The sequence below is a fragment of the Phyllostomus discolor genome, chromosome 12 (assembly GCF_004126475.2).
Source record: "Phyllostomus discolor isolate MPI-MPIP mPhyDis1 chromosome 12, mPhyDis1.pri.v3, whole genome shotgun sequence".
NCBI lineage: Eukaryota > Metazoa > Chordata > Mammalia > Chiroptera > Phyllostomidae > Phyllostomus > Phyllostomus discolor.
The window spans coordinates 72,825,093-72,847,420 of record NC_040914.2 but is presented as its reverse complement, the minus strand read 5'-3'; the positions used below and the strand labels follow the sequence as shown (position 1 = coordinate 72,847,420).

General features: G+C 44.7%; 1 protein-coding gene across 1 annotated transcript in view; it reads right to left on the bottom strand.

Moving 5' to 3' along the window:
• Window positions 1-22,328, bottom strand: part of CDH13 (cadherin 13) — a 1,016,810-nt gene that overhangs the window by 5,338 nt on the left and 989,144 nt on the right. Inside the window, exons 11-13 of the mRNA XM_028501894.2 lie at window positions 21,049-21,191; window positions 5,509-5,742; window positions 2,384-2,602 (exon numbers count right to left, since the gene is read on the bottom strand). Coding sequence (XP_028357695.1) covers window positions 2,384-2,602; window positions 5,509-5,742; window positions 21,049-21,191 — 596 coding nt within the window. The remainder of the gene's footprint in view (window positions 1-2,383; window positions 2,603-5,508; window positions 5,743-21,048; window positions 21,192-22,328) is intronic.

The window sequence follows — 22,328 nt, the reverse complement described above, 5'->3', positions numbered from 1 at the left end:
AAAAATAAAAGCTAAAATTCCTTTATAATATAAAAAATAAGTATCTAAATATAAATAAAGGAAACATTGAATTAAAAAATTAAAATAAAGGATTTTTTTTCCTGAGGGTTTGGGCCAAATACATGGATGTGCATTGTACATGGCAAAATGTGGTGTTTTAAACAGATTGTCTTAATAATATTTAACGCATGGATTCATAGTAGCAGACACGTGTATTATTATAAAATATTGTGTAAAAGCATAGAAACATTGGGTCTGTGTGCTGGGGGCTACTGTCACTTGGGATGTTGGTTCCATAGGTTGGACGGGCCTGGGAACCTGCATGGGAACAAACAGGGGGTGGAAGTCTCCATGTAAAAAACTCACTGCAGTCTAAGTAGTGATAAGTGAATAGGAGAGCTGCGGCCTGCAGTGCCTTGGTTCTTCGAAGGGATGCCGTCGAGAATGTGATGTTGTATAATTGGGATTATAGACAGTGATGTGTGAACGGCTACTTATGATCTTCTCTCTCTCTCTCTCCGTACACACATAATTGTGCACACACACATGCACACATAACACATGCAATGCACATGTGCATACATAGTACATGTGCACAGGCACACATACACTTGGACCCAGGCATTTTTACTTCTTTATCCAGACTCTGCTATATGTGAATTCCAACTTCTCCTAGAGCCCAGCACTGGGCTTGCAGTACTCACTTCGGAAGCTAGTGGAAGACAGATTCCAGATGTTACTGGAATAGAGCTGGTCATGGCAGAACATTGCAAATAACCGTAATACATCTGTTGATAGAGGAATATACACTGTGCCATATTTATGGGACAGGATACTCTCCAGCAGTTAAGATGATGAACTAGCACAGGGGTAAACTATGGCCAGTGGGCCCCTGTGTGTTTATATGGCTCTCAAACTAGGTTTTCACACTTTTAAAGAGTGGTAAAGAGTGGTAAAGAAGAAAAGAATGAAGCAAAAAAGAGAGATAGAGAACATGTGAAGGAGACCTGGTGTGGCCCACAGAACCCAAAATATTTGCTGCCTGGTCCTTTATAGAAAGAAGTTGGCTGACCCCTGACCTACAGCAACGTAGATGACTCTTGGAGATATAGTGGGGAAAGGAAGAAGAGTAAGATGCAAAACATCACGCTCAACATAATGCATATTAGATAAGGTTTTCCTAACTGCACAAACTGGAACTATACATGGTGTGTGGGGGTAGGAACAGTATAGAGCAATGCCAGGACGCACTCTAACTCATATATAATAATAGCTATTGTCTCTGGGGAGAGAGAATAGGAAATAAAATTGGGGAGAAGAACACCTTTACCTGTTCCTTCAAGAAATTTTATTTCTTGAAGTAAAAGGAAGGAAGAAGAAAGAAGAAAAAATACAGGAATGAGAGAGAGGGATATATATTTCCTTCCTTCCTTCCTTCCTTCCTCCCTTCCTTCCTTCCCTTCTTTCTTCCTTCTTCCCTTCCGCCCTCCCTCCCACCCATTGAATGAAACATTTCTTGTTATAAGGGCTTTTCCTCCTTTGTGCTGCCCACAGGGCGCTGGCCCAGCACAGAGCTTTACACACAGCACATTTCCCATGGTGGAATGTGTGATTTCCTGTTGACCCGACTTACCATTATTACCAGGATATAATAACTTCTGTTATTTTTTCTAATAATCAATTTCTCAACTTCCGAATTCACAATTACATCAATATCCCTGTCAAAACGTGAATACCGAGGGTCAAAAGGCTTTTTGAATGGCACTATATGTAAATAATTGCTAAAGTTAAAATTGGACTAATATTCCATGAAGAGGAAATATTTGATACACATACGTAATCATTCTATGCTCACATCTATATTACTAGGCATAATAATTTGTTTAAAATAATGCTTCATTATATTATAGCCATTACTACCAGTCAGTGAAAAAATGTGTGAATTATACATTTATCTCTTTTCCTATGGCCCAACTGCCATACATGAATTCCCATGACCGTTCTTAAAAAGGTATAGTAGGTACTTTGACCTTGAGATCTCTGCACTGTGACCTCTGCACAGTGCAGAGAGAGACAGGGCCCTGAAAGACCAGCTGACTACTCTGAGCACATTTGTATCCACTCACGTTCAGTGGCACATACAGTAAGTCGTCTCATCACCTGCTCTTAGGGTAGTGAAACGTGCTTTTGCACACTTCCTCAGGTTGTCAGGGGGGTGCTAAGATGCTTTTCAACATTAGTTGGAGCACTTTTTTATGTGTAACACCTTCTATTGTGCAGACATAAATGAAAAAGAAATGCTTCCTCTGGGACAAACATTCTGGGGACAAAAGGCTTTGGTCAGTTTTCATACGTGTGCACGCACTGGAGTCGGCCGACTTACACACTAAACTGAAGAGGGAGATGAGCAGGACCGAGGTCGGGCTGAAGTGCAGGGCCCCCGCGGCGTTGCAGTCTACTTTGGAATTCTTGCAGGAACACACTTGTACCCTGAGGTCTGTGATGTTCGTCATGGGTGGCTTCCCTGAATCTGTCACCATGATGGGCAGCTGGTAGTTTGCTTTGTTCAGATTTTGAAGAAGGCTTACCAGGGCGTGTGTATCTACAAAGACAAGGGGGGCCTTCGTGAGAGGGGGGCAGACCTTTCCAAAGGAAAGAGGGAGAACACACAAAACAGGCATTGCATTTTGTTTATAACCATGAGAGCATTTACATTTAAATTATTAACATTGAATAAAAATATCAATTCAGTTCCATTGCACCAGCCACATTTCATGTGGCTGCCATACTGGACAGTACAGATAGGACGTTTCCGTCATCCAGGAGGGCCGTGGTTCAGTGTTACCATAATCAGTTTGAAGGGGAGCCGCTGTTGTGAAAATGACCGACTACCAAGAATCTCTCCCTGCAAATTTCTTATGCCAATAAGGTCATCTTCACAAAGATCATATTCAATATCTAGAAATAATAATGCAAAAGTCTATTCTCAAATGATCACATTGTATGTCTTAAATATACACAATTTTTATTTGTCAATTATACTTTTCCAACAAAACTGGAAAAAAGAGAAAAAATGATCAGCTCAGAGCATTTTTATATAAGAATGCAAATTGAAAAAATCAAAATAAATTCTTGGACCCCCCGAAAAAACCCACTCACTTTACACAAGGGCAAGACCCTGTGAGTTGCCACAGGGATGGACTCTGTCGTCTTTCTTGTCCTCAGCCCAGAGCCCTAGACCTGGGTGGGAACCACAGCAGGGTCCACAGTGTGGAGCCTGGGCCTTTACGACCATGTTTGCTGGGAATATCTGCCATTACCAGGCCCCCGGGCAGCACTCAGAGTGGCCACCCTACTGGGCCACTCTTTTTAGCCTCAGGTTATTTTCTTTCTTTTTTAAATTTATTGATTTGAGAGAGAGAGAGAGAGAGAGAAGGGAGGAGGGAGAAAAACAGAGGGAGGGAGGGGGAGAGAGAGAATTTGTTGTTCTACTTATTCATTTGTTTATTGGTTATTCCTATATGTGTCCTGGCCAGGATCGAACCCACAACCAAGGTGCATCGGGGACAACCTCTAACCAAATGAGCTACCTGGCCAGGGCAGGCTGTTCTCTTTTCCATCACTCAGGGGACTAGGGATTTTTGTTGGCTTGCTTGTTTTTAAACAGCCCCTTTCTGGGGATGGACAATGCTAAGTGTTCAGAAAAGTCATTTGGGGACAAGAGAAAGAATTTAGGAGGCATCGCGTCTATTAAATAAGACCAGGAGGGAAAGTGGAGTGTGAAGACCTGCAAACAGAAGCAGATGAAGTATCATCCTAACCAGAAGGTTGGGGCAGCAGCAGATACAACCAAGGTAGCAAACTGCCCCAGTGAAATGGCAGATTAACATGGGAACATTCTTCCATCTCCCTCAAGTAGGAGAACCTCTTGCATAAGAAAGTTCCAGCGGGAGCCCTGGCCCGTGTGGCTCAGTTGGTTCGAGTGTCGTCCTGTATACTGAAATGTCGTGAGTTCCATCACGGAGCACATGGGAGGCAACCATCAATGTTTTTCTTTGACATGACACTGATGTTCCTCTCCCTCTCCCCCAACCCTTCCCCTCTCTCTAAAGTCAGTGGGCATGTCCTCAGGTGAGGATAAAAAAAAGTTCCAGTTGGAAAGAACTGGTGATGATTATTCAAATCAGCTAGATGCACAAAAACTAGCAACAAAATAGTCACTGCTCCGACAAGAGAAGGCTGTTTTAGTTAAAAATAATCAGTGTAACAACATTTGTTTTTTAAAAAGCGATAAAATAGACAAATGGGCAAACAGAATCAATAACAAGAGAAAGGCACTAATAAAACGAGAAGGGAGATAAGGCCATAACAATACATATGAGATTTGTAATAGAAAATTTTATGCACAATTGTACAATACATTTTTGAAACCTAATGAAATGGGTAATTCCCCATCTCTCTCAAAATTTCTGTGGCTGATCTAAGAAAAGGAGCCTTGACTAGGTCAATGGCAGGAGAAGTTCATTATTGATGACAGAGTGTATGTCTAATGTGTGAGTTCTGGTTTTTTGTTTCGTTTCAAGGCAAGGTGAAGCTGGCAGTGTGGAGGAAAGTGGGTGAGGTATTGTGGAGAGAGGGATAGTTCATAATTCAATACACTGGTGTTTCAGCTTTAATAAGGCAGATGATAAATGTTGGGCCAAGTTCTGAATTCCACCTGCCCACATGGGAAGATTGGTAGGAAGGGACACTGCCTGCGAGTTTCATAAATGAGGGACAGGATAGATGAAAGGAGATATCAAAGTTGAAAGTAAAAGCCAAGGTCATTATAAAGACTAAGTCAATTTTGAGGAGGTCTGCAGTGTGACATGGAAGCTGGAGGAGCAGAGAGTAACCTTCCTACAGATTCCTGGACTGCTGCTTCTCCCCTCCCTAGTCTTTTATAACAGCAAGCACACCACAGAAAACCTCTCCGCAGTGCTCATGAAGTTAGGCGTAAACACAGTTATTTGCGAGAGGAGAGGCAGCTGAGCCAGGATGTGCTTAGAGAGAAGCAGCAACTCTGGCTTTTGAAAGCTGCAGATGGGGTGGGTGTACTGTATGGAGCTGTGCAGTACAGGATGTACAGAATAGGGTGGACAGTCCAGAGTATACAGTATAAGGTATATATATCATGTGATGTAGGGTATAGAGTATAGTGTACGCTACAGAGTGTACAGTTATAGGGTGGGTAGTATACTGTATACAGCATAGAAAAGATAAGAGAGGAAGCAATAGAGAAAACCCTCATGTTTGCATGATAAGGAACTGATATTTAATATATTTACAAATTGTATTCATTAGCTGGAGGGAAAACTATCAATATGTATAGTGCATAAACAACTTGAAATAACCATGTGAGAGTGTACAAGAGGGTAGGAGAGGAGAAGGAGTCCAGAAGAGGAAGCCAAGCCAGCGACACGCGGCTCAAAGCCACAGGGTAACGGGAGAATCTCTAAGTGGACTTACTGTTGATCTTGGAGATCTTCCAGACTTTATCAGGGACAGTTTGTTTGTGGATTTCAAATTTGAAAGGATCTGTATTTGGGTGAAGATCCTTATCTGATGCTCCCAAAATGACCACACTGAGGTTTTTGGCGTCATCGCAGACTTCGGCCACTGTGGGGTAAATGAAGGGAGCGTTGTCGTTCACGTCTTCCAGGGTTATCAGCACGGTTCCAGTCCCGGTGGCAGGGGGGTTGCCTGCGGGTGAAAGGGACGAGGTTAGTACACAACCACTGTACGCAAGAAGAGCTTTCCACGGTGCTTTCCCGGTGTGCCAGACACCCTTACGATGAATAGGCTTCAGAAGGACCAACAGCAATAGCTCACATATTTGTGTAAGGGTTCGTGGTTTCCAAGCCTGTTACCATGTATAGGACTTTGGCTTTAAGTTCTTCAGGCTTCTCCTTTAGGACACTGAGCTTCCAACACACGAGTCATGCTAACACACTGAAAGTCCCTCAAAGAATGGAGATAATGAATGGACTTTTCCTTGATCAACAGATTCAACCTTTTATCTGAATATCCAAGTTTTTCCCGTACGCTAGTGGTACAGGAAGGCAGAGACCCCAGGAGAGAAGGCCGTGTCCTTTACCTCTGTACTGACTGGGGAGTTGGCTGAGGAGACAGCCCTTCCAGGGTTTTCTTTTGTGAGTAGAACAGGGTCTGGCGAGGCTGACGGTGCCCAGGGGGCCAGCCGGGGCTTAGCCCGGCAGCACAGGGCAGATTATGAAAGGCGGGTTCGTTGGGAGAAACAAAACCCTTGGCCGGCTGCAGGGCCAGATGAAACAATCATAACATAACCTTTGGGTCTTGTGCTTCGAGTCTCACTTTTTCAATATTTCACCTCCTTCCTGAAATGGTTTTCGTTTTAGGAAACATTATTTTAAGAAACCCGTATAACCTCACTTACGCAACAGTGTCTTCCATGTAAAGAAAGGGATGTTTAATCTTCATAAGAGCCAGCATGATATCATTTACCTTTCTCTAAACTTATTTTTAATCATCTACACATTAGAGACTTGCTCTTGGGACAAAGCACTCGTTAATAGTTCTGAATTTTCTGGAAAGTTAGAGCCGAACTTGCAGGCCGTAAGCAGTCAGTGTGCGGACTTGCCTTCTCCCTAAAGGGTCCGGGGCCCCTCTACAATCACAGCGCTCTAATTTTATGCACTAGTACTGACCTAATGTCTGGCTCCATTTAATTTTTCCTATCCTCATTTGCACTGAACCAGATTTACAAGCTTAATTTTATTTTATCTCATCCTACGTTAATTTTCTGAAGTGCGCATTAAGTTTAAAGTCGGGTTGTGAATCATGTGGGGGGGGGGGGGGGGGGGGCCGTGAATGTCTGGGCTCAGAGCGCAGGCGTCCAGTGCGAGGCCAGGCCGGGCCTGGCAGGTCTGGCGGCGAGTAAGCAACGAGTGCTTTGGGGATTCAGGCCGTGTATTACTGACAGGAACAGTCGAAGGACCAGGAGGCAATGGGGGCCCTTGTGTAGGTGACACCGAAATGAAAGGAGGCAGTTGGCTGCATCACAAATGAGGGGACACCCTGATGTTGAGGAGCCAGTTTAAAGCTGCTTCTCGAAGTGTCATTGTCTGCACCCTAAGAGCGGCGGATAGAAAGCCTCGTCCCTCGTCAGAACCCAGAAGGCGATGAGAAACTGTCTTAGGACTTAGGGAGGCAAGTGGGGAACGGGCCACAGTGGCTCCTCGCAGCCTCCCGTGCGCACAGTCCTGGGAGGATCGCAAGACATTCTGCTAACTCTCACGTGGCCTGTGGCTCAGCCTTCGCCCCTGGCCTGCGTGGATACAGGCAAAGTCACCTGGCATCCCGGGCTGTCCTCTGCTGCAGGGTGTGTGGGAGGACGCTAAGGGGATGAGGCTGGAGGTGTCTGGTAGGGCGCGTGGCCTTGGCTAGCAGGACAGGTTGCTTGTACTGATTTTACAGACTGCACGAAGCCGCGGAGGGGCAAACGATCTGATCTGACTTATTTTTTAGAAACACACAATGGCATTTACAGAAGACGTCGGACATTGGAGGCCAGCAATGGGTTGAGTCACAATGTGGGCAGTACGAACAGGAAAGAAATGTTTCTTCTTGTCGATTTAGGCACTCAGGTGAGGCCAGCAGAAGGTAGTAGGGAGGAAAAAGATGAGTTCAGCTGTGATCGTGCTAATGACCCCTATATTCAGTGCGACTGTGTACAGGGCTCACAGCCTAGGAGAAATGCCGAGTTAGCAACGGGGGCGTTGTCAGCCTGGATGCTTTTGAAGTCAGTCCAGCAAATTAGGTCACCCCAGGTGAAAGCAGACAATGACAGGTGGGTGGAGAGAGAAATCCCCAAACTGAAAGAGCAGATGATAGTTTGCAGAGACACAGGGGAGATGAACTGGAAGAGGAGGCAATGTGTTATGATGCCCAGAAGGATAAGGAGTAAAGAGAAGCAATGGGATTTTGCAGGGAGATTGTTATTGGTGACTTTTTCGGGAGAGGTTTCCGCTTGTGGGGGAGACGCCAGCTTGAAGGAACTGAGCTGTGAGTCATGAAGCAGTGAGAGCACATTCTGTTTCCTGGGGCTGGTCGAACTTTAAATATGTCAACACCCAAAGACAGTTCCAGAGTAAATATTTAAATAAATATCTGCTAAGATAGGAACACAAGTGTAATTAATCATCAAAAGGATGGCTATTTCTAATGGCATATCATCACCTTTTGTAAGAGCAAGAACTCAGAGGAAACACATAATTACTTTGAAGTTGGTTATCTAGTGTCAGCTTTCATCAATTTGGTTGAATTTCTTTCTTGAAAACTTATTTTTCTCTTTTAATTGAACTAATTGACTATCTCAGAGGAATCCACTATATCTTTTTTCACTCCGAATATGTTATGAAATCATTTGGTGGAATGGATGAGAAGGCATTTTGAGTATGTGAAATATAAGAATTGGCTTTTTGTGAACTTAATTACACTGCCATCCTCAATTCCCTGCATACTATTCCCAGGCCAGCCTGGTAATGTCTTTTTCTGAAGTCAAATAAAATTAGCTGGTTTTTCTCATTGATAAGGTAACGAGTGAATTCTCAAAATCCCCAGGGAAAGAGTCCCTCCCAGTTGATATGCACAGGATGGAGAAAAATCACCATCCAAAATTCAAATGTAATTCAAAACGTAATGGTTCTTCACAAGCCAATTTTGCTTCAATTGTTCTGGGACCCCAGGAAATATTGGAGCTTCCAAGAATTCCTTGGCACTCAGCAAAAAATCCCTCACCCCTCCGCTTCCCCATCCCATCAGCAACCCCCAGCCCCCTAGGGATGACTCTGCATAACCAGATATCAGAACCAAAGCATCGTTGGGACTGTGCCCTCCTTCATCGATTTTCTATTTCAATAGAAAAAAAAATAGCCACAGTCGCAGCAAAACTCCTGCGATATGGAGCTAAAACCACACTTTAAAAGTTAGAGGGCGCCCAACCCCCAGACAGGTGGGGAGACTGCCTGTGTCCGCGGGGCTTTCGTCTTTACAGCGTTAGAAGACCTTGGGGCCCCTGAGAGATGAACCATTCTTGTCGGTGGCTCTTAAGCTGAATGGGAAGTGGGCTCCTCGGGGAATCTGATCATGATCATGGCCCTGCCTCTGGGGAAATGCACCTACATTTACACTGGGGGGTGGGGGTATTGGTCAGCAGATGCCGGACGTGCAGCCGTGGGCTTGGTGCAGGGCCAGAGCAGTGATCCGGGACACCTTTGTCTGAGGTGTGGTGAGGCTGAGGCCTGGAGAGGTTTAGGATGGGGTCAAAGTAACTAGCTGAGCATCAGACCTCCTTCTCTAGAATTAAGGAGTTCCGTCACTTTCTGTGTCGGAACTATGGAGGTAGATTCTTCAGGTTCTTACTTCAACCATGACAGCAAACTAAAATTCCTGAACCGTGACTTGGGGTTATTATTATGAATTATTATCATTATTTTAATCTTTCCCAGGAGCTACTTTTCATTTTGGTAAAACATACAAAACAAGATTTACCTTCTTAGCCATTTTTAAGCACACAGTTCAGTGCCATTGAGCCCACACGCACTGTTGCATAGCCGTCAGCGCCACCCCCCCATGACTTCCTCACCTTCCCCAGATGAGACTCTGTCCCCACTCAACGACTCCCCATCCCCCTCGGCCTTCAAATGTTGGTGGATTCTTCATTTTGCCTCTAGTTCTCATGCTGCCAAACACTGGCAAGACCTGGGGGCAATGCCACCATTCTTTCCTATGGATCTGGATGACGGAGTCTGTCCCATTGAGGACTGTGACTTTAAGGCCTTGGAGGTGCTTTGACTTCATGAGGTTAGCAGCCTGCCAGGGTCTCCCTGGCACTTGCCACCTCTTGCTCCCGTTTCTGGCTGTGTCGCTCCCACTCAGCAGTGACGGCTTGTAATACCTCTCAGCACATTCCATGACCAAGACAGGACCAAAGGGACCCCACTGCTTGATTTTGAACCCAGACAATTTGACCCAGATAGGTTGCTGCTTTGAGCATTTGGAGTCCTACTTTCTAGTTTTCCCTCATTTCCCAAAAGAGGAAACTGGGACTCAGAGAGATTAAGTCACTCGTCCCAGGCTATCGCCAGTGTATTCTCACGCCACGTGCTCTCTGGGCGCCTGGGAAGCCCGTGGAATGACTGGGGATTGTGACCAACCCACCCTCTGAGCACACTCCAGAGCACGAAGTCTTATTATTTTGGCACTTGTGGTGGCATCGAGTATTGGTGGAGAGGGTGCAGAGCAGTCTTCCGTGTTTTCCTTGTTTACCTGGCCGGCCGTGTGCCGTGTTTGTGGGAGGCCTGCAGAGCGGGGGCCAGTCCCCGAAGGGGCACGTGTTGTCCATGGGCCTCCAGCTCTGCTCTGGTGCTGCCCGCGTGGCTGTGATGAGAAGCAGGGCTGTTTTTTTTTGTTTGTTTTTAATCGTAGGAATTTTATTTAACTCAGAATTCTGACCAAACAGGACTTCCACTTAGCCAAAAAACACCTATTTTTCTGATAGGTTTCATTATTCAGGAGGCAAAAAATACTTGTCAATAAGAGGCACAATTAGAAACAGTGTAATCCAAAGTAAAAAATATATGCGATTAGAGAAAGATGAGAAAGAAATATATGAAAGCTTAACAGCGTTTATCTTTCTAGATAATTAGCATTAAAATAACACTCTTCTCTTTTTAATTTCCTTTACCATAACCATGGTTACTATAATAATTAGAAATAGAAATGTGAATTCGAAAGTTACGTGGGGATTTAGAAATCTTTTTTCAATTTTAACTTACTTTTTGGTCTCTCACTCTTTTATATTTTTAAATGAATCGATATTAAGCAAATTCACAGAGTTGTGTAACGATCACCACCATCTAATTTTAGAACATTCCCATCACCCCCTCAAAAAAACCTCGGGCCCATTTGTCTGAACTCTCTTCACCTGCTTCTAGCCCTAGACAACTGATATTCTGCTCTTTTTCTTCATAGTTTTGTCTTTTCTGGAAACTTCTATAAATGGAATTATATAATATGTGGCTTTTTGTGTCTGGCTTCTTTTTGTATAATGTTTCTAAGGTTCATCCATGCTATTGCATGAATCTGTACCTCATTCCTGTTTACGGCTGAAAAATATCTCATTCTATGAATAGATCATGTTTTGTTTATTAATTCACTAGGCTATGGATATTTGGGTTGTTTACATTTTTTTATCTGTTATAAACAATGCTGCTATGAACACCTGTATACAAGGGACCAGATTTTCACATGCTACAACGTCCCCACACTAGTAAGACAGGACTGCAAATGCATCTTATTAGGAGAGTCCCCTTGGGAGAATCAGGTTCTTGGTCTTGCCGCACTCGGATGGGCTGGCTTCGGATGCAGAGAGTGCTGGGATCTCACCAAGCACTCTCAGAAGCACTGCTTTCTGGAAAGCAGCAGATTTTTCTAGTCCCTAGTTCCAAATCTTGTGAGTTGGGCCTAGAGGCACACAGCACATGTCTTTCCTTGGGAGTCATGCGTGCAGTGGTTTTATGTGGGGAGTAGTGTGCGAAGGGAGGTTGCCCACGAGAAAAATGACACGCAGGAAGGGAGAGGGAGAAGAGGGTAACACAGGAAGCTCATTTCTGAGCTCCATGGGCTGTACGCATCAGGATGGTGTTCCATGCTGGTTCTCTCTTATACAAGAGGTACTTGGTAGATTTTTGAATTAATGTAGATTGATTTGAAAAATGATATTTCACTCTTTTTATACATGTAATAATATGTAATTATATTTCCACAGTTTTCCATTCTATCTTCTGCTCTGAGAGTAGTGGCTGTGTCTATATTCAAGTCCCCCCTTCTTTCACTTGGGGGAGAAAAAACTGTGTGTGTGATGGGTTTGGGGCTCAGAGCAGGGAGTCCATGCTGGGGACAAGTAGAGGGACCTCCACTCGTGTCTCAAGGGAGATTGAGGCCCAACTTTGGGGAGGGAAACCAAGAGATGGGCCAATTTAAGAGGAGCCAAAGTTCAGGTGTGGGTCCCTGAGCGAAGGCCTGGCACCCTAGCTACTTTCTGAGGCTTGTGTATAGGGGCAAAGTGCATGGATGGGGCAGCGTACCTCCCATCGAGTTCCCACTGTGTTGCTTTGCATCTGTGAGCAAATAAGTGCCGGATCTTTTACTTCATATGAACAGGGCTCTAAGCTTATCTTCATCTTCACTTAAAAATGAGAGTGGACCAGGGTTCTTCTCTGTAAGGCCATCCTTTGTATTGTTTAGTTCATCCCTATGTTCTATTTACTATGGCTTTTCAGTATCATAATTTAAAACATTTTGGCATTTGCCCCATAAAGCCAAGAATCTCATTACTTTTAAATTCACAAGTATCTTTTTAAAATTGTTTATTGGGGTGACATTTGTTAATGAGTTTGCATAAGTTTCAGGTGTGCAGTTCTACAACGCGTCACCTGCATGCGTACTGCATCGTGTGCCCACCGCCCTGAGTCTCGTCTCCTTCTGTCGCCACATGCGTGACCCCTTCAGCCTCTTCAGTCTCCCCTCGCCACTCCCCCGGGTAACCACCATACAACAGTATGTCTGTGTCTATGAGTGGTTTCTTTTGTTTGTTGCTTTCTGTTTTGTCCCACATATGAATGAAATCATGGTTCTTGTCCTACTACTCAGCCATAAGAAAAGATGGAATACTGCCGTTTGTGACAACATGGATGGATCTTGAGACTGTCGGCTAAGTGCAGTAAGTCAGATGAAAAGGCACAAGCATTTTCAAGAATTGCTTTGTTAATAAAGATATTGGCAATTCCATTTTATATGTTGAACAAATGTAACTATTCGCCAACAAAAACCCTGGTAGAAAATAGCTTTGCAGAAGATAATGCCAGGTTTCTGTGTAATACTTGATGGAGAACTGGGGCAATTATTCACTTAACTGGACTAAATATTCTTTTAGAAGAGACGATAATCTGAAACACTGAACTGTTTAAAAAAGTGAACTCTTTGGCTTTTTTGTTTCCATTTTGCTGACTTTAGAGAAAAGGAAAAAAACAGGGGAAGAGTTTATTTGGAGGTCATGTTTAAACATGACAGTCCATTTTATTCATTCAGTCAATAATCAGTTATTGGGACTCTGCTCTGTGCCTGGGTGGATACGCAGAAAAATCAACAGTAGAGGGTGCCTGCTCTTGAAATGCTAATGGCGTGGCAGAAGCAGATACATAAACAGAGGCAGAACAACATTGTAAGTGCAGGAAGAGATATGAGGGGAAATGTCATCGGGGCGTGTGGCGTGGTATAATTAACTGCCTGGGGACACAGGTTGGAAGGCTGTGTGAAGGGATGGCATTTGAAGTGTGCTAGAAATGAGAACAGTTTGTGGAGAGGGAGAAGCTGTTCTAGGATGAGGAAGCAGTGTGGCTATTTTGTGGGAAGAAGTTCAAAGACTTTTAAGCAGGAGAGTGGCTTTGATAAAAGCGGAGGATGCTGGGAAGCACAGAAAGGAATGAACTTGAGTGAGGAGAGAGGACACAGGATGCCCAGCTGGGATGCCAGTGTGGTAATGGGACTGAGGATGAGGGCCGAGGTGAGGGCGGTTGGAACACAGGAGTGGAGGCTGGTGAGGGAGGCTGAGCCCACAGCCAGAATTGGGCTGGGGGAGATGGGTAGGTAGGGCACTGGGCTCTGGCTTGGGGATTGTGCAGCTGGCGATGCTATTATCCGACCTGGGGAATAGGAACCACAGAGGAGGACCAGTTAAGAGACACCTTGGCAGGAGGAGTTGCACTGGCATAGATGGGCATTGCAGACAGCATTTTGACACTCAGATCGGCTTCTTTTCCCAATGGATGTCTGGACACATTATTTTTAAGATGTCTGATTTGGCTGATCAATGTGGAAATGTCCTGCGGTTAGGCAGACGAGTGTTGGCTTAACTGTCCGCATTCAGACAGGCAGGCTCCGTGAACCGTCTAGCATTCAAGGTGGCATCTCCGGCTAGTTTTTTCATTTAGAGCCCTACTCCAAGCGAAGGGCTGTGCGGCCCTCTCCTTCCCTAGAAAAATGCTCAGACCACCAGCAGGGTGGTCATCCGATGGCAGTTCATGGTTTGCCTCAGGTGTTGGTGATTTTGACTTTTAGAAAAGCCAGTCTGTAAGTTCAAGTCAGTTGACTTAAATATTTACTAAATGTTTACTCAGCACCAGGAATCTTGTCCTCATGGTTTCTAGCCCAGCAGGGAAGGTAGCATTGTCCTCATTCTGCAGATGGGGAAACTGAGGCTGAGAGAGCGTAAGTTGCACACCTCGGCTAAGCTGGGGAGCTGGCTCATCGAAGGCCAGCAGGGCTCCAGGCCCCACTGTCCCTGTGGGCTGCGCGTGCCATCTGGATGGCTTTGGTCATAGCCTGTCCTTTACCGGATCCCAAGAGTTGTTTTATTGGGCTGTTTTGTCAGTGACAAAATTATAGCTAGTATTTCCAGTGTGATTGATATTTTACTGGTACTTCAAGTAACAAGGAATGATGGCTGAGTCTTCAATTTATTTTTCTTCCTCAATTACTATAACAGCTGAGATAAGGGGTGTTAAACAGGCTTAATTGGGTTGCCATCATAACTAATGGCTTGGTTTTATCCAAACTAGCATCTTTTAAGTAGAATTAATCTAAATAATCTGCTACATCCTCCATGCAGCTTGGAGCTTGGTTGCTCTACAAAAAGGGACACACCATAAATTGAGGCCTCTTTTTAAAGTTTATATCCCCGGGTATCCTCAGTTTGGGGGCCATGGCTGTCTAGTAGTTCAGAAGTCATTTCCTGTGGGGCTGGGTAACATTTTTGTCTTTTAATCAATCTAAATGTACTTTGCACAGCATTTCAATTTTGAATCAGCTGGCATTATCAGAACATCTGTCATGTAGGGGCTGAGGGAAAAGACAGGTTGGGACATGATAGATCTTAGCCTATGAAAAATCATTATTTTGGTCTATCCCACTCGAGTTTTACAGCTGCCGTGCTTGGTTCTGTGCCCGTGTCTTTTTGGTAACCCACATCCCATCCTGCACCGGCAGGCTCAGGCACACCTTGCACAAGCTGCTAAGTCATGAAAACATGCTGCTGAATTTAGCAATAATCAGGCTTGTTTTGTGCCATCATTCCCTTATTCTTTCAAGTGAAAGTGGATGGGGAATGTGACACTTTTGATAATCATATCAAGACTTCATGTGAGCTCTCGAGAGAACAGGGGCTTCATGGTTCAAAGCATGGAGCCTTCGGGAGAACTAAAGCATATATAGATACGTATATTTCCCTCTTTCCTTTAAACTCTGCATAGGGTAGGTGCTTGGAGTGAGGGCATTTGGATTTATCCGAGGCCGAATACTGTCTTTGACTTTTGAAGTCACAATTCAGACCTTCTCCTAGGGCATAAAAGACATTCGATAATAATTGCGGAACGCTGGACCCTATACAGTTTCAGAGCAGGAGGAGTGAAAGGTGAGGTTATAGGTGATCAGGGCAGAAAGACCAGCCTAATAAACTCTGAGCAAATGGCGCTAAGCCAGGAAGCAGCAGCCAGCGCTGCCTTTCCTGCCCTGACCAGCCCCGCTGGGAGTCCCGAACTCTTAGGAGAAATTGCTTGTGACAGTTTACAGCCCATGTAAGACAGTGAGACTAACATTTGACCTTTCTGTGATTACCTGAGCAGGGCGATAATCACACCACAATGTGCCCAGTGCTAATTGCGGCTGCTCTGTCCTCTTGTCGGCATCCCCAAAGGGATTCTCTCTTATTGCCTTCCTGAATGTTCATCCTCCACCTCGATATTTTCCTTTGCAATTATTATTCCCCTCCCCCTCCTTTTTAAAGATGGACCAGCAATTCTTTGTTCATCCAAGTCTTTAATAAAAGCATTCCTGTACTCTGAAGGCACTATCTTAACCTTTTCAGAAAATCTGGACCACGGAAGGTAAATGATGACATTCGTCTCTAAGGACAAAATCCTTGCCAACATTAAAGGTCACACCTTATTAATCTATAGGATTAAAGGCTTTACTCTTCTAATCATTTAACTATAGCCAGTCCAGCTTTAGCAAAACAAAAGCACTTCAGATGTAATGAAATGCTATTGTTGGGTAATTTGTAGCTCATTAAAATTGCTAATGGTTTACAAAAAAAATGCCTTGTGTGTCCTGGAGTTCTCTGTGGGTCACAGCTTGGCTTCGGACTCCAGGGAGGGGCTAAAGTGTCTTCTCTCCAATCCTCCATACCTCGGTAATTGTCAGTATTAGTATGACGCATGGTTCTGGAATCTATCTAGGCTGGGTTTGGGGCCCCAAGGTCCACAAAGCTTTCTCTTTCTCTGAGCCTGAGCAGCTTTTCAGCCCCGCTTCCATGTGCCATTTTACATTCTCCGCTCTGCTCTCACGGTTTCTAGTCTCTGAGAAGCATGTAGAAGAAATTTCTCTTTTGGTGCTGCTTCCTTCTCCTTCTGAGCTGTGTTTTACAACTCATGGGGGTGTCCTTTGCCTTTATAGGGACTGCAGATGTAGACTTCGCTCTGCTCTCTCTGAGGACATCCTCTCCTTCACCTTTCCCGGCCCATCAGCAGCCGAGGGCGTCCTCCCTGAGAACAGTAAGGGCTGAGAGTCTGTCCCCAGAGCAAACAGGTACGTAGGGAAATACATGAATGGTCATGGCCTTCCTGGGGAAGGCGCAATGGACCGGACACACACTCTCTGTGAAGTCATTTTTTGTTAAGTTTTTACTGAAATATAGAAATGTTCATGTTTCCATAAATACAGCTTGAAGAATTTTCAAAATTTGAATATATCCATCTCATCCATTATTACAAGATCAAGAAGCCCATCCACAAAGTTTCTTCTGGAAGCAGGTAAGTAACACAAGCCACACTCCTTGGCACAGAGCACTTGCTAATCTCTTTCATGACTATTAGATGTGCGCACACACGCTCTGAGTCCGGCATTGCGACAGGAGCTGGGCATTCGGCACAGGACCGAGTTCCAACCTTAGCACAGTCAGGGGCCTGCCTGCTTCTCCGCCCTCCTCTTTGCACCTACGGAGCCTACCACGCGAGGCCCAGTAGCGCTCACCAGCTTTTCAGGGTCCCGCATATGCATGTTCTTTCGGGCTTCTATTAGAATGACTGACCTTTTCTCAACTCACCCTTTGCCACTCTGTTGAGAGATCCCCTCAACCAAGAAGCTCCCCGGGACCACCCCTGAGGCTGGACAAGGGGCTCCCCTGGGCTTAGTTCCAACAGAACAGTTATGATATCCTATTGCAACCTTTTGTTTACTAACCCAGTTCCCCAAACAACTCCTTATCTCACTGAGCACGAGGGCCATGTACTACTCATCTGTGCGTCTCCAGGACCAAGCACAGTGCCCAGGTCTCCGTGGAGGACTGTCTATGTGCTACTTCATCGTGTCAGTTTCCTCCTCCAGAACTTACGGGACCTTTTGGTTGCCTGCTCCATCAAATGACTTGTCTGGGTTTTGAGATGCTTTGAACATAGGACTTTCCCACCTGTATCCAAAAAATTTCTACATATTCACTCACAGTGGATACAACTCTCCTCTTTCCACTTCTCACCTCCCGTGTCGTACTCCCTTCTGGGTTTGATTCCTCTGCTCTGTGCTCTCAGGCATCTCCACTTCCTGACCTGCCGCTTATCCAGACCTACCTGTCTTGCAAGGGCAAATTCAAAGGTTGACTTATTTTGAAGCCGCCTGCCTATTATACATCACACTGATGACCCACTTTTTAGACTCATGCTCTCTGACCTGGTTTGTGTATGAGTACCCAGCCCGCAGAGATGGGGTCTGAGAATTTCGTTCACCCTGGTTGAGTACAATGAAGGCTACATATAAAGAGCCCTATAAGGATTCATTTTGATATATAGGACTTAAAACTGAATTTTCACTCTGAACACCTGGCTTTTAGGAACAATGGGGTGAGCAGAACTTCTTGTGTGCTGACACAATAGACATCTTGGTTTAACATGCCCCCTGCCCCCAAACGACTCTGATCCCTCCATCTCAGCCAATGGCAAATCCCGATAGCTTTGTGTCTGAAATATTCAGAACATCCCCATAATCTGACCTCCTTTCAGAACCTCCCCTGTGCTGGCCCAAGACACCCTCTGACATAAATCATCATCAGTCTCCTGTGAGGTCTCCCTACTTCTGCCCTTGTCCCCTGTGTCTGATCTCTACAGAGCAATGGAATGATCGTGGCACTTTGAACCCTACGCAGACCTCAGCAGGGGTGCCCCATCTCACACCAAGTAGAAGCTGAGGATGGTGTGGGGGCCCGCGCAGTCCTCCATGACCTGCCTCCCCTTCCCTTCATGCATCACCCATGCTCTCTGCTCCAGTTTTCACTTCTTTCATGTTTTTACTCAGATGTCACCTACGCAGCGAGGCTCTCAAGGACCACCTAGTGAAAAGTATAGCACCCTGACATCTTTTATCTTTTATACATAAATAGTATGCTTTCTTTTTCTCAAAAAAACTGTATTATGTATTTCACTTAGTTTTCATCTTTTTTCTCCAAAATTGTGTTGGTCGCATGAGGACATTTTGGTTTGTTCACTGCCACATCCCCAGCCTCTGGAATGGTGTCTGGCACGTGGATGTTGATTATTGGCTTTTGAATGAACAGCGATTGTTTGTGATAATGGAACTATTAGCTGAGTGTACCTGATGTCTTTCCATGGTAGCATATCATAATGGGATAGAAGCTGTGGCAACAATTCAATTGTCAAGGTCAGAGATATCATCTGGGACTTTCTTTCAACTTGGGTTAAGGAAAAGATGCCTCTCTGTAGACAGGAGTATGACACCAAGATGAAAGACATTGTTCCTATTAAGATACCGGTGGCGTGTTTTGCAGAACTAGAGCAGATGTTCCAAAAATTTGTATGGAACCACAAAAGATGCCAAATAGCCACAGCGATCTTGAGAAAGAAGAACAAGGTTGGAGGAATCACACTACCTCTGGATATCAAACTATACTACAAGGATGTAGTAATCAAAACAGCACAGTACTGGCACAAAAACAGACATGTATGTCAGTGGAACACAATTGAGAGCCCAGAAATAAGCCCACACCTTTACGGTCAGTTAATATATAAAAAAGGAGGCAAGGATGTACAGTGGGGTAAAGACAGTCTATTCAATAAGTGGTGTTGGGAAAATTAGACAGATATATGCAAAGAAATGAAACGGGACCACCTCCTTATATCATATACAAGAATAAATTCAAAATGGATTAAAGACTTAAATGTTAGACTCAAAACCACAAAAATCCTAGAAGAAAACATAGGCAGCAAAATCTCTGACATTTCTTATAGCAACATTTTTTTCTGATGTATCTTCTCAGGCAGGGAAAACAAAAGAAAAAAATGAACAAGTGGGATTACATCAAACTAAAAAGATTTTGCACAGAAAGGAAATCATCAACAAAATGAAAAGACACCCACTAAATGGGAGAACATATGCAGCAACGATACATCTGACAAGGGGTGACTATCCAGAATTTATAAAGAACATATAAAACTCAACATCAAAAAACAAACCATCCAATCAAAAATGGGCGAAGGACCTGAAAAGACACTTCTCCAAAGAGGACGTGCAGATGGCCAATAAACACATCAAAAGATGCTGAATGTCACTCATCATCAGAGAAATGTAAATTAAAACCCCAATGAGATATCACCTCACACTTTTCAGAATGGCCATCATCAATAAACCAGCAAACAAACAAGTGCTGGTGAGGATGTACAGAAGATGGAACCCCTCGTGCCCCATTGTTAGGAATGCAGACTGGTGAAGCCACTGTACAAAACAGTCTAGGGGTTCCTCAAAAGATTAAAAATGGAACTGTTTTATGACCCAGTGATTCCACTTCTGGGAATATAACCGAAGAAATTCCAAAATACCGATTCAAAAGAATATACGCACCCTATGTTCATTGTAGCATTATTTACAATAGCCAAGACTCGGAAGCAGCCCAAGTGCCCATCGGCAGATGAGTGGATCATGAACTGTGGTGCATTTACACAACAGAATACTACACAGCCATAACAGAAGAAGGAAATCTTATCCTTTATTACAGCGTGGATGAGCCTGGAGAGGATTATGCTAAGTGAAATAAGCCACTCAGAGAAAGACAAATATGTGATTTCACTTATATGTGGAAACTAATGAACAAAATATACTAACAAAAAAATAGAAACAAACTCACAGATACAGAGAATAGACAGACAGCTGTAGAGGGGAGGGTGCTGGGGGACTGGGTAAAAAAATGTGAAGTGAAGGGATTAAGCCAAAAAAAAACCCCCAAACAAAACCTCATAGACAACAATATGGTGATTACCAGGGGAACGGGGGTGGGGGAGGGAGAAGAGGATAAAGGGGGATAATGGCGGTGAAAGCAGACTTGGGGTGGTGAACACACAACACAACACACAGATGACGTGTTATAGAGCTGTACACCTGAAACCTATATAATTTTATTAACCAACACCACCCCAATAAATCAAAAAAGTAGATACAAACATCTTTTGATTAAAAAAAAAAGAAGTAAACATCAGATGTCAGCTAATGTGATACACCAACAGGATGATGATAAGTCTTGTTACCACTTCCAGGACAGGTCTGAAGGCAAGAAGGAGGCAGTGTCAGCAGTCACGCAGGGAGGACAGGGAGATGGGGACACAGTGTGGCCCCTGCCGCAGCACCTGCCTGAGCTGGAGCACAGCGAGCTGGCCGCTCTGGCCTCCCACTGGACCAGGGCCGGGGAATTCGGGACTCGTGCTCAATGTGTGTTTAATCACTAGCCTCCCTTGCCCCCACATACTTACATGCTTCCTACAAATGCCTCCAGGCACATCAGAATACATGCAAAAATGTAACAGTATATTTATAACTGGAAAGCACATACTTGACGGCATGTGAAACAGTACTCACCGCTGTCGATCGCCAGGAAGAGGGCGGTGTACACGCTATTGTGCACAAACGGGGACTCACGGTCCAGCACGGCTGTGGTGTCGATGGTCCCGTTGATGGGGTTGATGTTGAGCCAGCCTGCTGGGTCCTTGTAAACGGCATACCTGAAAAAAAATTCCCAAACATTAGGTTACATTCGCAACTGATTCAAGAATTTGCCGAGTGCTGGCACAAGCTGCTATGCTGAGTGCCAGATAATCCTAGTCTCCATACGAATCCAAAAACATCATTACAGTTACACTTGTTCATTGAGAAAGCAGTGGCTGCCCGCCAGCCTTGGGGCTGCCTGTGCCAAATGTTTGGTACATGTGCCTCCTTTCTTCTTCATGACAAGCCTGGGAGGAGGGAACTCTTACCTGCCCATCTCTCAGGGAGGCAGAGTTCACAGCTCGTCTCCCAAGTCCAAGTCTAGTTATGTTCCTTTTACACTTTGAATGAACCTCATGTAAAGCCCAGGTGGGAGGAGCGCTGCCATGAAGGTGGAGGTAGGGCCCACGGACACCTGGAGGAAGAAGTCACTACCTCTACGGAGGGTGACCCTGGGGGACCTCATGGAGGATGCGGCATCGGAACTAAGACAGGAGGAATGGGTGGGATGCTGTCGGAGAATGAGAGGACAGGTAAGGAAGAGAGAACAGTACAGGCTGGCACACAGGACAGAGATATTAACCAGAGTGTAATCCAGGAGGGCAGGGCATCTGCTCATGGTGATGACTCCAGCTCCTAGAAAGTATTCCTTAGCGCCTGCATGCCCCTTGGCAGACAGTTGCTGAGTGAATATTTAAGGACCAGAAGGTAAATGGTTGTGGTTGGAACATATGGTATTTTGCCGTGTATAGTGCTCACTTTCTTGCCCAAATTTTTGAGGGAAAAATAAGGATGCGCATGATACATGCATATAATTACATACCCTGGGTATAATAATGGTATAATAACCCTGCGTACGGTGTGCAGAAGAATGTGGCTGCACATTATACAGGGCAAAATACGGCGGTTTCTCCAGGGGAAACGGAAAGTGGATGAGTTTGGAGAGACTGATGATTAAGAACCTGAACTACTGTTGTATGGGGTTTGGGTTCTGGGTCATGGGAAACCATTAAAGATTAAAAAAAATGTTATTGTTATTTTTGAAGTTGTTGTAAAAGCAACACATGCTAAGTGTGAGAAATTAAATCACGATAAAGGTGCATAAAGGAAGGAATGAAAGTCTCATCTGTCAGGGAGACTAGCTGACCGTGACA